The sequence below is a fragment of the Saccostrea cucullata genome, unplaced genomic scaffold, assembly GCF_032062105.1.
Source record: "Saccostrea cucullata isolate Sc308-1 unplaced genomic scaffold, CSIRO_AGI_Scuc_v1 ctg923, whole genome shotgun sequence".
NCBI classification, from domain to species: Eukaryota; Metazoa; Mollusca; class Bivalvia; order Ostreida; family Ostreidae; genus Saccostrea; species Saccostrea cuccullata.
In genome coordinates, this window is record NW_026936399.1 from 292,091 (window position 1) to 307,692 (window position 15,602).

The window sequence follows — 15,602 nt, forward strand, 5'->3', positions numbered from 1 at the left end:
GTGTATATTTTATAAAGAACAATAGTAATAGGTGCCTGTATTAGATATGTAAAAACTCTAAAAAAAGGGAGTTTGGCTAATCTGTAATCAATATTTTGGTTTACAATGTACGATTTTTACATGGGGGATTGTTATTTATAGAATTTTAATTAACATCGATGATGTATCCTCAGATGCATTTTGATTTTAAACATGGCATGTATGAACTATTTTTTACGGGGGAAATTTCTGTGTTGTATTTTTATTAACTTATCGTTTAAACGTTTTCGCAATGCTCGTGTCTATGAAAGCTCATTTTCAAGTTTAAAAAAATCGATCATAATGCGAAAATTTCGCGAATAAACGATTATTGTCAATTTCTAAAATCCAAATGTTATTTCAAATTCATGGAGAATCAGAGTGTAAAAAAAAATACTCTGGAAAGGGGTGATTTTTTCCCCCGAAATATTCACAGACTACGTCATGGATTGTTTGAGCAACGCTGAGAAAGACAATACATGTATGTGCCATTAAAAAAGATTCAGAAAGAGGAGTTTTTATGACACATTCAGTGGCAAAATAATGGTGTGAAATTACTGGTCCGTCGCCGGGATTCTGGAAAGGGAAGGGTACTGGAAGATTTGTAGGGGTACATCTCATTAGCCAGAATTTTTCTATGAACTAAAAAATAAAAATTTTGGGTGAATTCTTGGAGTTAGAGATCAATGATAAGATCACTAAAATTCCTCATGACAAAACATAAGTCTCACTCTGATCACATGTCAGTGACAATACTTTGAAGGATAAGAAATTAAAATTTTAAAAAAAGATTTTAAAAACATTTTGAATTTTTTTTTGCTGAGGAAAAGTTTTAAAAACATTTTCTAAACGGAAGGATAAAAAGCATATTCAGTTGTGTAGACATGACCACGTCATCATGGTCATACATTCATCTTTTTTCCTCTTCCCCTTTAATATTGAACTGAAACATCCGGGTGCCAAGTGTTCGCGGAGACGAAATTGACGATACACCTAAACGTTTTAGCGACGAGGGAAGCGCCATATTGAAGAGTACTTTTGTGTCGAAAGAATTTCATCGAATATCTTTAAATTTGCGGTTGATTTAGTAAATAGCAATGAGCGAAAACGGCGAGGTGAGTATCTAAAATACTTTTCTTTTCAAAATTTACCACTTAGCAATGCAGATGTTTTTGTTTTGGAACATAAAAGAATTTCGTAGAATGGCGTGGTCGTTGGTTCCAAGAAAAACTGAAGGAACCTGAAACCAAGACTGTATGCTGTTTTAATATTCAATGCTTATTGGGGTACATAGTTTGGATCATTATTTTGACTTGGCCATTAATCATAATGAAAGGGGTTTGATAAGAAGTGGGCGAAAACAGTCAATTCAAAAACGAAAGTGCATTTAGACTGATATACAGGTCCAGTACAATCAGTACATTTAGCTACGTAGGTAGAATTACCTACGTAGCTTTATTTACCTACCTCAGGTAGCTTGATTTAGCTACCAAATGAATTTATTTCTATAAAAAAGCATTTTTCTCAGGATGTGCAAAAACTATCATTTTGATGCAGTGATCATTTTCAACTTTGAACTCATCTGAAAACAATTCATGAAAAATTCCCGCTTGAAGAAATGGCTTTTTCTGCGCAATTGCAATCAAAGTTCTGAAAGTTTTAGGGCTATGTATGACAGTTACTCCTTGAATGAAATGACAAAGAAGTCCAGTTCTTGCTAACATGATAATAGGTCGGTAATTATTCAGCACAATGTGAAGTAATCATACTCAGTCATGCCTCACCGCACGGACAGATAACCAAACAATGGAATTACATGTTTTGCTCTAAATTGACCAAACACAGCGATGTTTAAACTATCTCTGCTATGGAATGTTTTTTAAAGTCTCCCTAGTATAAATATCAATAGTCATTTAACTGCGATTTTTTGTCTCTTTTCCATAAAAAGAAAAGTTACATTGAAATAGCTAAATCAAGCTACCTGAGGTAGGTAAATAAAGCTACGTAGGTAATTTTACCTACGTAGCTAAATGTACTGATTGTACTGGACCTGATATAGAGTGCAAGTTTCCGAAACCGAAACTCCTCGTGTGACGGTGTCACTGGACACAAAGCATAATACTACCATAGCTGCAGATCTGTAGTATTATGGTTTTTATATATTTCTCTTTGACCATAAGGCTACAGATCCCATAATGCAAAAAAGGTGCAATTTACGGCATAGGCGCTTGGTTTCAGGATGGTGTATTTTGTGTATTATGTGTTTTTCTGGGTGTGTCTGAATACCCTCATCAAAATAATAAATTGCTGAAATAAGCACGTTTTAAAATGTCATATTTACTGTACATAAAAAGAGTAAAGGAGCGTCACTCTCCATCTTGAAAATCAGGGGGTACCTCGGTTCACACTAAATTTTCATCTATATCTACATTTTTCTTACCGGTGTCAGTTGAGATCTAGCTTCAAAAATGATTGAGTAACGCCTTTCAAATGTCTGCCTATTTGAACTTGCTGTATGAAACATGCAGTAAACCCAAAACGTCCTCTAAACCAAGTACAGAAATCGAAAGGAACGGAAGCGCCGATTTCTGACGTAATATATAGACATCCCGGAATTACATGGAAAATCTAGAGAGGCCAGAAACCTCACCAAACTTGTTCTCTCTAGATTTTTCGTGTAATTCCGAGACGCTTCTATATTTTTCATTGAGGTTTCACATAAACATCATTTAATTTTGAACAAAGGTATTCTTCCTTCTATAAGCCTGTAGTCTGTCAGTAAAAACTACAGTTTACAACTACAATATATTTTCTGTTGTAAATGGTAACTGTATATAAATTCGATTTCCCGCGCTTGCGCGTGTGTTCATCTATAGTAGGTTAAAATTTGTAGGACTTCACCTGAAGTATATGTCATGAAAAATTCTCAAATGGGAAGCTAATTGAACACAAAACAATCAATGAAGGTGAGATTCATGAACTTTGATAGCCTATATGTTATTTTCTTGCAGCTACGAATGTCAAGGTCCCGTTCAAGAGAGTCCGAGGGATCACGAAAGTCTGATGGCTCCTACTCCCACTCAAGATCACCGTCAAATGAAAAAGGATCCCCTAAATCCCGGGATTCCAGGTCCAAATCTGCATCCAAGTCACCATATCGCCGCTCCTCACGACATTATTCTGGATCCAGATCTAGGTCAAGGTCACACTCTAGAGGAAGGAAAAGGTAGGACATCTAATGCAGATCATGTTTTGGGAATATATTGTATTTGTACGAAAGGTAGAAATGACAGTACTCCTTAAAAAAAGTTTTGTAAGCTTATATTTATGCATTTGTTTTAAATTAATCTGAATGACATACCCTAAAATCTTGAAAATAAGCCGCGGCTTATTTTAAGTTTCGGTAAGAAAGTGGGGGCTTATTTTCAAGACCGGCTTATTTTCAAATTGCGGCTTATTATCAATGCAAAAAACTGGTAAGAGAAGAGAGCACTGTTGTATTCATTGGTGTTTCCCGGTGTACGTTCTTTTGGATCGTCTACTTTATATTCTGAGAATGTCGATCCCGAAAAGTTTATTTCATTGAATACAGCATATGAATTTACATGAAACATAAACTTGTTTTTAAAAAAGTACAAATAATACATAAGATATCCGCTTGCAATTTGAATTACTTGATAAATTAATCAAACACATATTTTTACAACTCAGTTGTGGTACATTGAAATGTAATTACTACCAAGCCCTGTCGATCACCAGGTTTCGATCTTGCCTTGGGCAGTATTACCTGGCAGTTAAATGCTTTAGAAACAAAAACTTCCTTTATCTATTTACTTATTTAATTATTACTACCTCGTTAGCTTGTACAAGTCTAGATGAGATAATTATTGTTCTAACAATTTCATGAAAAAAAATTCACCATTTTAGCTCGTTCCTCAATTAAGTTCTTTTTAGCAAGTGTAACATGATTAATGGTTAAAAAATTAACTTTATTAACAACAATTTAGTAATTTTACAAATTTTTAAGACACAGAAATCGTCAAACGTTTAACGTCTGTCCTAAATGGAATTGTCATGACCGGCTTATTTTCAAAACTGGCTTAATTTCGAGTAATTTTTAATGCAAGAAATAGGTGGCTTACTTTCAAAACCGGCTTATTATTAAATCCGTCTTATTTTCAAGATTTTAGGGTATATCTAGTGTTGAATAATGGGGAAAATTTCATAATCGATGATCGGTCAAAATCGGAGAAGCTTAATCGATCAATGATCGACTTAATTGGTAATTAAAATTTCAAATACTAAATTCCATTTCTTTATAGCATTTATCATTTATGTAACAAACTAAAAGTAAAATTTTATCAAGTTTATTCTAATGACAACTTTTTGTTGTATAAGAAACAAAGAAATAGAAAAAAAATTACCGTAATTTTCGGGTTATAGGTCGATACTTTTTTTCTCAGAACCGCTGGGGTCGCCCAATATACGAATTCGACCTTTCTAAGGCTCAAGTTTACGAAAAATGCCCCAAAATCAATAAAATTTACGTAAATTTCAGAGCAAATCTGTGCCACTTTTATAACTTTTTTCATTATTTTACGCAGAAAAATTAATGCCTAGGTAAACAATAAAATATTTATTCTATAGCTTTCTTACAAAATAAATTCCATTACATGTCCGCTGATGACAAAGGAAAAAACTGTGCTTCATCAAGTTAATAATTCCTCAACGTGTTATCCATTGGCCATCATGCGGTAGCCATCTTGTGAAGTTAGGAAGTCGCTATCGTTTACTAAAAGTAAAACCGCAACCGTATCAAAATTTAAAATACGGAAAATTTTTCAAGATCACAAGTGTAGTGTTTTACCATTAATTAGTAGACTGATAAATTGAAATAGTATTAATTTTTTTATTGTAAAAGTCTTATATTTATTTTAATGTAAAATGCGTGAAATAAATTGTTGCCAGTCAATTCCTAAAAATCGTTTTGAAAGATAGTTTTAAGTTTTGCAAGCAATTATGGAAATATACATGCGGATGATAAAAAATTAATTTTATTGATATGGAGTTTTACAAGCAAAGAATTAGTAATAAATGCAGGTTACAGAAATATGATTTAAGAAAGAAATATAATTTTAACTGATATTATAAGGTTTATTAAAAGCTTCTCCGTACACAAGAAGTACACTGAATTACCGCTATACAAAGATTGGCTTCTAACGAATTTTAATTGTCTGACAGATAAAAGGATTTACACTGTGTACACGCAAAGGTTTCAACACCTGTGTTGGTTTAATACCCGCAGGGCATGATTAGCAAATCCACGTGCCGTTATAGGGTATTAGTGTTACGCATCATTGAACAAACAAAGCCATGAAATTCATAATGACTGTCAAATTGTGGATGTACCGGTACTCTCAATTAAATTTATAAATTAAACTTACAGCGTGGTAATATTATTATTTCAATTCTTTACTGTTGCTTTATATATACATTCAATGGTCGTTTGCGGGTTTTAGCAAATCCCTGAAGAACAAAAATGAAAATGGCGGACATCGAAGCAATTGTCGTCCACCGGTAAATAACTAACTGAATAAACTATATTAGGAATGTGTCCAAGTTGTTCTGAAATCAGAATTATTATTCTTTGATCTCGGGTATTTCCCGAATTATAGCTTAAAATAAGAAACGTATTTACGTGTTATTTTTGCCTCTGGTTTAACAAGAGTATGAAACTAGGGAGGCATTGAACAGGCAAGTTGGAGAAAAAAAAGTAGTAACACAATTCAAAGAAGTTTTAACTACATTTTTTAAAAAACTTTATTTAAATGCTGTACTCATTAAAATACCTGTTTGTTTTCTTGATACGTTCATGTCACGGAATTGACCGGTAATAATAGAGGTTTACCTGTTCTGATACGTTGTATCTGTAAGAATCTTTAGAAAACGGGAAACAAAGCCTCGTCCTATATAGTAAGTTCGTCCTATCTTAGGATTTTTCAAAAATTAAGGCTGAAAATGAGCCTTTCGACCTATATACCCCATCGACCTATAACCCGAAAATTACGGTACATGTTTCCTCATAAAAAAAAAAATTTTTGTCATGACATCAGATTTTGCATTCCCTAGTTAGAATAATCTAACTGTGTCTTGGTAAAAGCCCTCACCACAGTTAGAATACATCCCATATACTTGCAATGTAGCAAATAGGAGCGGCTCCGCTCCAAAATGATTTTGAAGAATATAAAAGGATTTGCACTGGAAATAACTTCCAAATTAATTGCTTATGACTTTTATCCCAAAAAATAATCCATATAAAGACGACAAATCCAACAAGCTAATTCAGAGAATTCGTGTCCCCCGCTTAGGGAAAAAGTCGGCTCCCCCTGACTGAATTTGTAGAATTATTAAATGTATACATGTATACTGAAGCAAATAAAATACATGTATGTCAATATGCATATAAAGATTTGATTGCTTATTCTTCATTATGTGTATAGAAGATTTCTTTATATGGAATTTTTATCACACTGTAATTATGATTTTATAACCTCATAAATTTTTCATTTCACATGCTGAATACTATCATTTAGTAAAAAAAAAAATGTATTTAAAAAAAAAAAAAAAGAAAGGTTCGACCGAGATTCGATCCCTTGACCTCTCACACTTGAAGCGAGAGACATAACCACTAGACCATGGAATCGCTTTACTTGTTGTGAAGTATATGCAGAAGTGAAGTCACATACATGTATATATTCATGTTTTCATGTTCGGTATTCTCAAAATTTTACACAATCCACGGTGTTTGATTTATTAAGCCTTTAATAAACAGTTCTAATAGATGTAATAAGAACATAAAGTCCGCCGAGAACCTGTTTTATACGCAATAACTCTCCTCATGCCCCTGCGCTAAAAATAGCGACGTAATACTATAAATACTAATAAAACAAACGGGGCGGGGCACTTTGAGAGGGGCGAAAGACGTCCTAGGGAGTTTTGATATAAAATTACATTGCATAAGCTCAAAATCTTCTTGAAATATCGCCCGGGAATAATAGTATTTCACACAGACAGAATGTATAAATTTACGACCTTGAACTTTGACCTATTGACCTCAAAATCAATAGGGGTCTTCATTAGGCCACAGGGAGTTGTTATATAAAATTTCATTGCAATAGCTCAAATGGTTCTAGAGATATCGTGTGGAAACGAAAGTGTTTTAACAGACAGAATTTTGCTTATTTATGACCTTGACCTTTGACCTTTTGACCTCAAAATCAATAGGGGTCTTCTTTAGTCCACAGGGAGTTGCTATGCTAAATTTCATTGCAAAAGCTCAAAGGGTTCTCGAGATATCGTGTGGAAACGAAAGCGTTACAGACAGACACAGACGGACGGACGGACGGACAAACCCAAATTAATATCCCCCACTTTTCAAGCGGGGGACAATTAATGTTCTCCACGTTTTCTCTTGCTTCAAATTTACCTGCCATGTTTACATTCGGAACTCTCTAGATTGTCCGAGTACGAGTTATTGCCCGTGTTTGTTTCGTTACATAACGAATACACGGAACAAATTCCATCGTTAAACCCGGTCCGTAGGACAATATTGTTTTAACAATAGAACGGTCTATCTATGCATATCCTGGATATGGGTAAATTTCTACTTGATTGTTATTAACTTCGTCTTCGGATGCCATTTTTGTTGACCTTCTTTCGTTTTACATGTATTGTTAATGCGTACGTATTTGTTTCATTCAAATTGTACGAGTTTATTTGGGCAAGTTTATGTGGGCGACAATCGATTATGAAAAACATAATCGATAATCGGAATCGAACACCCAAAAACGATCGACAATCGATCGTCGGCGACAATCGTTTCATCACTACATATATCACTTTAATTTTTAAAAAACCCCATATTTTAAGTTGTTACTTGTATCAGATAAATGTCTGTCGATCAGCACAAATCTTTCCAGAGCATCTATGAATTTTATGAAGTACGTAGCCCAGTTGATAAATGTTTACATGTGATATACATACAATCTTTATATGAATCAAATCATTATGTGTCCATTTATTTTCTTCTTTAAACAGGTCCAGGAGCAGGTCATATCACAGAGATCGCTATTCAAGGTCACGGTCAGGATCACGGGGCTATCACAAAAGATCAAGATAGTGAGTTTTATTGGGTGTATTCATTTTAATTTGTGACAAAAATATTATATGTTATCTAAGATGGAATTTTGTAAAGATCATGTAATTCATTGATTTTAAAAGTTTGCATAGGATATGGGAATGACAATATTTTAATTTTATAACTGTTTTACAACATAGAGAAAATATTAACTGTCCTTAAAAACAAAATGGAAGCATTTGCAAAGAGAGATAACTCTTTTTGTCTTAATACCATAGTGAATTTAAGTAAAATACGTAGATTTATCATTCAGATGATGAATAATTATTTTATTCTTTTAATTTTCAGCTCAAGGAGCAGAAGGTAAGTTGCAAGAAAATCTTGCAGTGCTTTTATTATTTAGATTTAAACCCAGAAGAAGATTTCCTCAATGTCTGACCCAATCCTCTGGGTGTTGAATGAATTTACGTAGTCTTTTGTATGTTTTAATTGTAGTCTTTTGTATGTTTAATTGTATGCCAAATTCTTCCTGTATGCTTGATACCCATCTGTCTCTCTTCAGCCGTGGGAGGTCTCCCTATTACAGAGAAAGCAGAGAGAGCAGGGACTATTACAGAGAGAGCCGCAGCAGTCGATACAGAAGTCGTAGTCGATCCCCAGGATATTCCAGACGGAGAAGAGGAAAGGTGGTAAAATGACAATTTCCTTGTTGATATAACCTGTAGAAGTATATGATGTGTTAGAAATATGAAAGCAATGTAAATCAGAAAATGAGTGAAATACCAGCTGATGTGTTAAAATATGTTTTTGAAAGTAAGTTTGAGACAGTATGTCAGATTATTGCAATAATTTAAAACATGAAGATCTGTAGACTTGATCATATCAGCAGATGTATAGCCACCATTAAGTATTGCTATATGTGATGTGTAACTTGTAAGATTTATTCTTCATCCCACATTGTAGGAAACATCCCCCATGTCCAACAGAAGAAGACACACTGGAAACAGAGTATGTGACTTGTGTATTAAATGAAAGATTTGTAGGTCAGGTAGCAAGGATAAGAATAAACAATTATGACATAGGCATTGGGACACTTTTTTTTTTTGGCAAAGATAGACATTATATAGGCAATTGAACATTGGGTGTATGTTAAGCCCCATCTCCCCACTTTCAACAGGCACAGTGCCATGAAATGGTAGCTTCTGAAAAGAAAATTTTGGGGATTGGAAAAAGTTAAATCCCCTTTCTAGTTGTAAGCAATCGGGATTTTCACAGAATCAGAATTATTAGTATGTATGAAATTGAAAAAAATTGGCAAATATTCTTTTTTCCCCATAAAAAATAGAGACATTGTAGTCAATTTGATTAAGTGATGTTTTCTTGTTTAGGACAATCCAGAGCCTACCAAATGTTTGGGTATCTTTGGTTTGAGTCTGTACACACAGGAACGAGACTTGAGAGAAGTCTTTGGTCGATTTGGTCCACTGGAAGATGTACAAGTTGTGTATGATAGACAGGTAAGAGGAACAACTCTTGTTTTAGGTTTCAAACAAGTCAGTATATACATGTACTAAAAACAAATGTTTTATTTGTGTAAGCATTATGCATTTCTTTTTTTTTTTATCCCAGACAGGAAGATCCAGAGGCTTTGCTTTCATCCACTTCAGAAACATTGAAGATTCTATTGAGGTAATGGAACTGATTTCATTTCCAAATTAATGGTGATTAATTGCTTACAAACACAAATTTAAACAAGATTTTTAAAAAAATGTGAGAAGTAAGATGAACAAGATGTGTTTGTGAAACACTATGCGCCTGGCGGTAACAAAGTTAAAAAAAAAATATTTTTTGCAGATAAGTCACAGTCAAGGTCACAAGGTCATCGACCTTGGTGTCATTTGAAAGAACTTTATTAGTGAAGTATGCATACCAATTATGAAGTATCTATCTCTCATGGTTCAAAAGTTATGGCAAAAAGTCTAAAAAGCTATTTTTAGCATATAGGCCACAGTCAAGGTCACAAGGTCACGACCTTGATGTCATTTGAAAGAGCTTTATTAGTGGAGTACGCATATTAATTATGAAGTGTCTACCTCTCATGGTTCAAAAGTTATGGCGAAAGTTCGAAAAAGCTATTTTTAGCATATAGGTCACAGTCAAGGACACAAGGTCATTGATTTTGGTGCCATTTGAAAGAGCTTCTTTGGTCGAGTATGCATACTAAATATGAATTCTCTATCTCTCATGGTTCAAAAGTTATGGCGAAGGTTAAATTGACAACAGACAGACAGACAAACAGATAAACAGACAAACAGACAAACAGATAAACAGACATACAGACAGGACAAAAACAATATACGCCTCGGATCTATAGATCCGGGCGCATAAAAATTAATTAAAAAAAAATTAACAATAAATGTTTATTTATTTGAGTCTATGCCTAAGTCAACAGATAAATGATTTACATAATATTCATTCAAATGAATGCTTGCTTTGGTGATTTGAGCACTATAAAATACAAAAATAAATTTATTCATCAATTTATTTTTCAATTGAAGGCAAAGGACAGGGGCCCTGGGATGGAGATCGATGGGCGAAGAATCCGAGTAGATTTCTCTATCACAACAAGAGCTCACACCCCCACTCCTGGGATTTACCTCGGCAAACCTACTACGTATGTTTAGTACCTCAGTCATCCATATATTATTTTTAGCAAATTGCACAGGTTCTCAATGGGGCTGTACATATTTCAATATAATTGTAGTATTAAAGTAATCAAACTGTTCTTGCGGCAAATAAATTTTTATAATGGAAAGAATTGTCTGGATTTTGCAGCTGCTTTTTGAAGTTGATGTAAGAAAAAACAAAGCTGAAATGTTCCTGTTTACTTCATCATTCAGTATTATGTAATTACAGATATTGAAAAATAATGCAATTTTACCTTGTAATTGTTAAGGTCCAGCTACAGGGGAAGGAGATCACCTTCCCCATATTCAAGAGGGGGCTACAGCCGAGGGAGTCGATACTCCAGATCCAGGTCAAGGTCAAGGTCGTACAGCCCAAGTAAGTAGTCCTCAAATTTACCGAGATGTGTTGCTGCATGATCAATCTTTCCCTGCTTCATGTCTTTTTCACCTGGTCCTCTAAATTCATCTCAGTCAGTGATATATTGAATGATTGTAGTATCAGTATAAAGCATCATATTCCTGTGAATGACATTTCAACTAGCTCATCAAAATTTAGATTTATATATTCTCTAGAATTCAAAAGAATAAAAATGTTGCAATGCATGGAAATTTTCATTCCTCAGATTATAATAAATTTTTAAGATGATTTTGCAGATGCCTTTATCTTAAAAGAGAAATTCGCTTTTCTATTTAGGTCATTGTATTAAAATAGCACTATTCATTTATTAAAGTTTTAGTCTTCTACACATAATTCAGATTTCAGACAAATTAATCTCTCTTTTCTTAATTTATAATTTTAAAATCACATTTTAAGTACAGTATATCATTTAAAGGGTGATTTCTGCATTTGAAAACTCTTAGAGATCTGAAGTCCCCAAGGCATGTTTTTCACTTTTTTGCAATTACATGTATTTGGAATTGACATATTTCATATTTTAATTTTTTTTCTGTCAGTTTGAGTGAACTACAAAGTTTGACAACTGCAGAAATCACTGATTAATGTATCTATCATTATCCCATTTTCATCATACCTGTATCATGTTTTCTCTACTCCTTGAGAGGGGAAATCTTTGATGCTACCATGTTTAAATGTTGGTGTTTTGTTTCTTTGCCAGGGGGAGGTTATTATTGAGGAGGTATACAACCAAGTCATTAAAATGATCAAATATGGAGGTGTTATTGTAAACAAACAGCAATTTGTTAAATTGCATCAACGAAATGAGACTTTTGACATTTCAAAAAAAATAAGAAAAAATATTTTGTAGCTTTTGTTCATATTCTTTATTTTAATTGTGTGTTATTTTATGAATTGTAATAATATTCGAACAAAAAGGGGCTGAATACACTGAAATATTGAAGATATCAGAATATCCAATTTGAAATTACAGACATTGTTTAAAATAGGAAACAATGTTCATTGTAACATATTCAAAATTTTGAAAGATTAGTAAAAGCACATTTGTAAGTGAGTATATTGACGGATTTCTCTAAATTGTAAAATAAGATTTGTGAAATGATTAAAGAATGATATCTGGTGGTCTGAATAGCAAATTTTCCTCCAAGTCATATTTATTTACTAAGTGTATGAAGCCTCCTGTGGAACTGGAATTTTAAAAAATGCTATAAGAAAATAATGAAGTGTTTGATTTGCGAGTACATATGTAAAGCTTTGGTAATAATAATGATTTTAACTGCATTCTGCAAGCAGTATTCAAATGAGTTTTTAAAATTCTTTGATAAACAGCCATAATTATAAATCTGTTTATGAGAGTTTACTTGAATGTTCTGTTTATAAGTACATCCCTGTGCTTTGTGGTGAATTTTCATGTACAGGGTGTTTCACAATATGTGTCACATATCTAAAGACAGATAGATAAATGACAACAAAAGCTACATATACATTTTATATAATTTGAATCAGCATATATTCAAAGTTATTTTTTTGAGTCAGAAGTATCCAACATTTTCTACTTCAATTACTATGGCAACTCATCCTAAAATGTTATTCTCCAAGTGTTTCCCAACATTGTCCTAAATAACTAAATAGACTAATGCCTCATTGTTTTGTAAGCTTCACAAGATACTGGACTTTTTTTTGTTTATATATTATAAATCTGGCTTTTTAGAACCCCCAAAGTGAATATCTATTTTATTTAAAGTTGCATTTAAATAAATGTGTCGTTTTAGAACTATCGGTATGTGTTAATTTGTCCACTTCTTTCGCTCTTCCTTTCAGTCAATCTGGCAAACTTAAATCGACTCTGAATGTCAATTGGCTTAAAATACTGAAATTTGTATAACACATCAAATTGAAGATTTTAAATACACTTGATACACTTACCGGCATTGTTGTACAAGCTCAGATCTAACTTTCATGAGGTCTTCTTAATGATTGACTTCACTTTGATATTGTTCTCATCTCTTCTTGATTTTTTTAGGGAGTGGGGGTTGACAGGATTTAACTGTCTTTCATCTTTACATTAAAATTAATCTGATTCAAACTTTTAATTATTGTTAATATATGAAAACTTCGCATTTTCTGGTCTATATTTTTCATTATCACATCCTGTACAATATTTATATTTTAGGATATTCTTATAATAAAAGTTTACAACAAATTTTTGCTGCAAGTTGTACTCCATTTTGAGAACAGCTGATATTATGGCATAATGTTATATAAAGTTACTTCAGAGTATGTTATAATTTTCCCGATACTTTGCGATATCATAATTTTGATCGATATCCTTACCTATGGTGTTTTGGAAGATTTGGTATCTTGTGAATTTTCATTTAGATGTGTGACATATATTGTGAAACACCCTGTACATGTCTTACAAACCATTTATCAAGATTAGTCTATATGTCTGATTTTAATTATTACATCTTGTTTAATTACAATGTATAGATATGGTTGTAAATAAATAGCCATGTATACTGATCAGCATTCTTTACCTTTTATAAGGGTTTGAAGACAGAAAAATGAAGAGAAGTTTGGGTATCTTCAGTTATGAAGAGTAATTGAAGATTTGAAAAATGAAGAAAGAAAAATTGAGAAGTAGGAATGAAGAATTGGTCAGAAAATGAAGAAATTTTTATTCGAGTAGGGGATGAAGATTGAAAATTGAGAATATAGGGAGTGGGAAGAAAATAGTAGGTATTTATGAAGATAGAAAATGTTTGGAGTTGAAAAATGAAGACCCAAACTGGTGCAGAATAAGAGAAGACAAGGGTACGAAGGTAATGGTATTCCAATCAGTGGTTAGATAAATCAGGAAGTTCATTGATTAGAATTTCAAGGGAAAATTCAATGTTTGCATGCAGAAAAGTATTGATCATGAAAATTTTCTAAGAGCAAATGGCATTCAGTTTAGATTGCTGTCATATATTTAAATTTCCTTCATTGCTATGAAGGGATTGAAAAAAAAATGTTTGAAGCAGTAAAGGGAAAAACTAAGGGTTTATTATTTCTAGACTGAGTGATTGGTTCTGTTCGGCTCATCATTTGTTACAGAATTGTGGCAGTTAAGGTACATGTACATGTTCATTGGAGCATAGTACTCTTAAAAGATGCAAATGTAAAAGTGAGGTAGCGTATTGGTTATCACAAATCTAGAGGTTGAATCCCGTTTGAAATTCAACTTCATTTGATGGTTCCTTCTGTTGTTTGATGCAATGAATTGGGCCAAAATTAGATCAAGAAACTTCATATTTCAGTGTCCTTGCACGTTTTGCAATCTGGTATCTGGTAAGTATTGATATAAAATGTCTTGAGTGAAAAAGTGTTATATAAGGACTTTGATACTATGATTCCATAGCTGGAGATCATCATTAAAAGATTTAGTTAGATGTGTCAGAGTCAGGGATGTTGTGTTTCCTTGACAAGTATTTGAAGCACATGAAGACCAGCATCCTTGATTGGCCAAATAAATGTTGCTTGTTTTTTTGTAGACAGGTACCTGTATCTGATGTGAAGCTTGTCGTATCTGGCAGAAGATACTCGTGTACTAGTATTCACAGTTTCAATAAAAGAAGTGAAAGGAATATTTTGTGTATTAAATTTGTTGTTTATATGTCTTAATAGCAAAAGAATAGGAGTCTGATATAGAGTAGAAGGATGGGTTGTAAGTAGTGGTTTGGGCTAAATTGACTGTGGATATCAGCCAGGGTAATTTAAACACTTGACTAGTAATGGAGGGAACAAGGGTTGGTTTGACTCCTAGTCCAGGATGATTTCCAGGAACTAGATTTTTTGGGGGAGAAAAAATGTTTATTGACTGCCCCCCAATGAAAGAAGTTCCCAAACCCTTATTGCACAACTACAAGACACCACCAATCATATTCCAAAAGATGAGTTGTTTTTCTGCCAAATCTGTAAGCAGAGTCCATGGTTTTTGCAGAATTTTTTGTTTTTTGACCAACAATTGATACCAAAGGTAGAAATTAAAAATGAAACTTTTTTGCGCATGTACATTGGCAGGACACCCCAGTGACATTCCAAAATATTTATGTATGGACTATTGTCAAATAAGCAAGAAAAAGAGGGAGAGATTTTTAAAGGAAAAAAATATTCCATTTCATCCTCATTTGGCATCCAGGTGAAAATGAAAATTTTAATTCTTTTAACATTTTCAAGGCACTGCCGATCATATTCAAAAAGATGAGTTGGCTACTGCTTCAAATGTAAGAGTAGTTTGACGAAGAAGAGAATGTGACAGACGTTCAAACAGACAGACAGACCAGGATAACTATACTTCAAAATT

General features: G+C 33.2%; 1 protein-coding gene across 4 annotated transcripts; it reads left to right on the forward strand.

Moving 5' to 3' along the window:
* The first annotated feature begins 981 nt into the window (after window positions 1-981).
* Window positions 982-14,883, forward strand: LOC134245493 (transformer-2 protein homolog alpha-like). 4 transcript variants are annotated; one of them, XR_009987444.1, is made up of 12 exons: window positions 982-1,133; window positions 3,030-3,244; window positions 8,116-8,196; window positions 8,504-8,518; window positions 8,718-8,844; window positions 9,119-9,163; window positions 9,544-9,672; window positions 9,785-9,844; window positions 10,714-10,829; window positions 11,112-11,218; window positions 13,805-14,079; window positions 14,791-14,883. XR_009987444.1 is itself a non-coding variant. In XM_062727766.1 (11 exons), the coding sequence occupies exons 1-11, from the start codon at window positions 1,116-1,118 to the stop codon at window positions 13,858-13,860; spliced, it is 969 nt and encodes a 322-aa protein (XP_062583750.1). In that variant the 5' UTR covers window positions 982-1,115; the 3' UTR covers window positions 13,861-14,883. The 4 variants fall into 4 exon arrangements, 3 of the variants coding, with proteins under 3 accessions (XP_062583750.1, XP_062583751.1, XP_062583752.1); XM_062727766.1 differs by having other exon boundaries at window positions 13,805-14,883; XM_062727767.1 differs by having other exon boundaries at window positions 8,718-8,841; window positions 13,805-14,883.
* The last annotated feature ends 719 nt before the right edge of the window (window positions 14,884-15,602 follow it).

What these genes read in the sequence shown, in the direction of transcription:
- LOC134245493 (XM_062727766.1), top strand. An exon ending in TACCTCGGCAAACCTACTAC is followed by an intron (nt 10,830 to 11,111) that starts GTATGTTTAGTA and finishes GTAATTGTTAAG; the next exon opens with GTCCAGCTACAGGGGAAGGA. An exon ending in GTCAAGGTCGTACAGCCCAA is followed by an intron (nt 11,219 to 13,804) that starts GTAAGTAGTCCT and finishes ACCTTTTATAAG; the next exon opens with GGTTTGAAGACAGAAAAATG.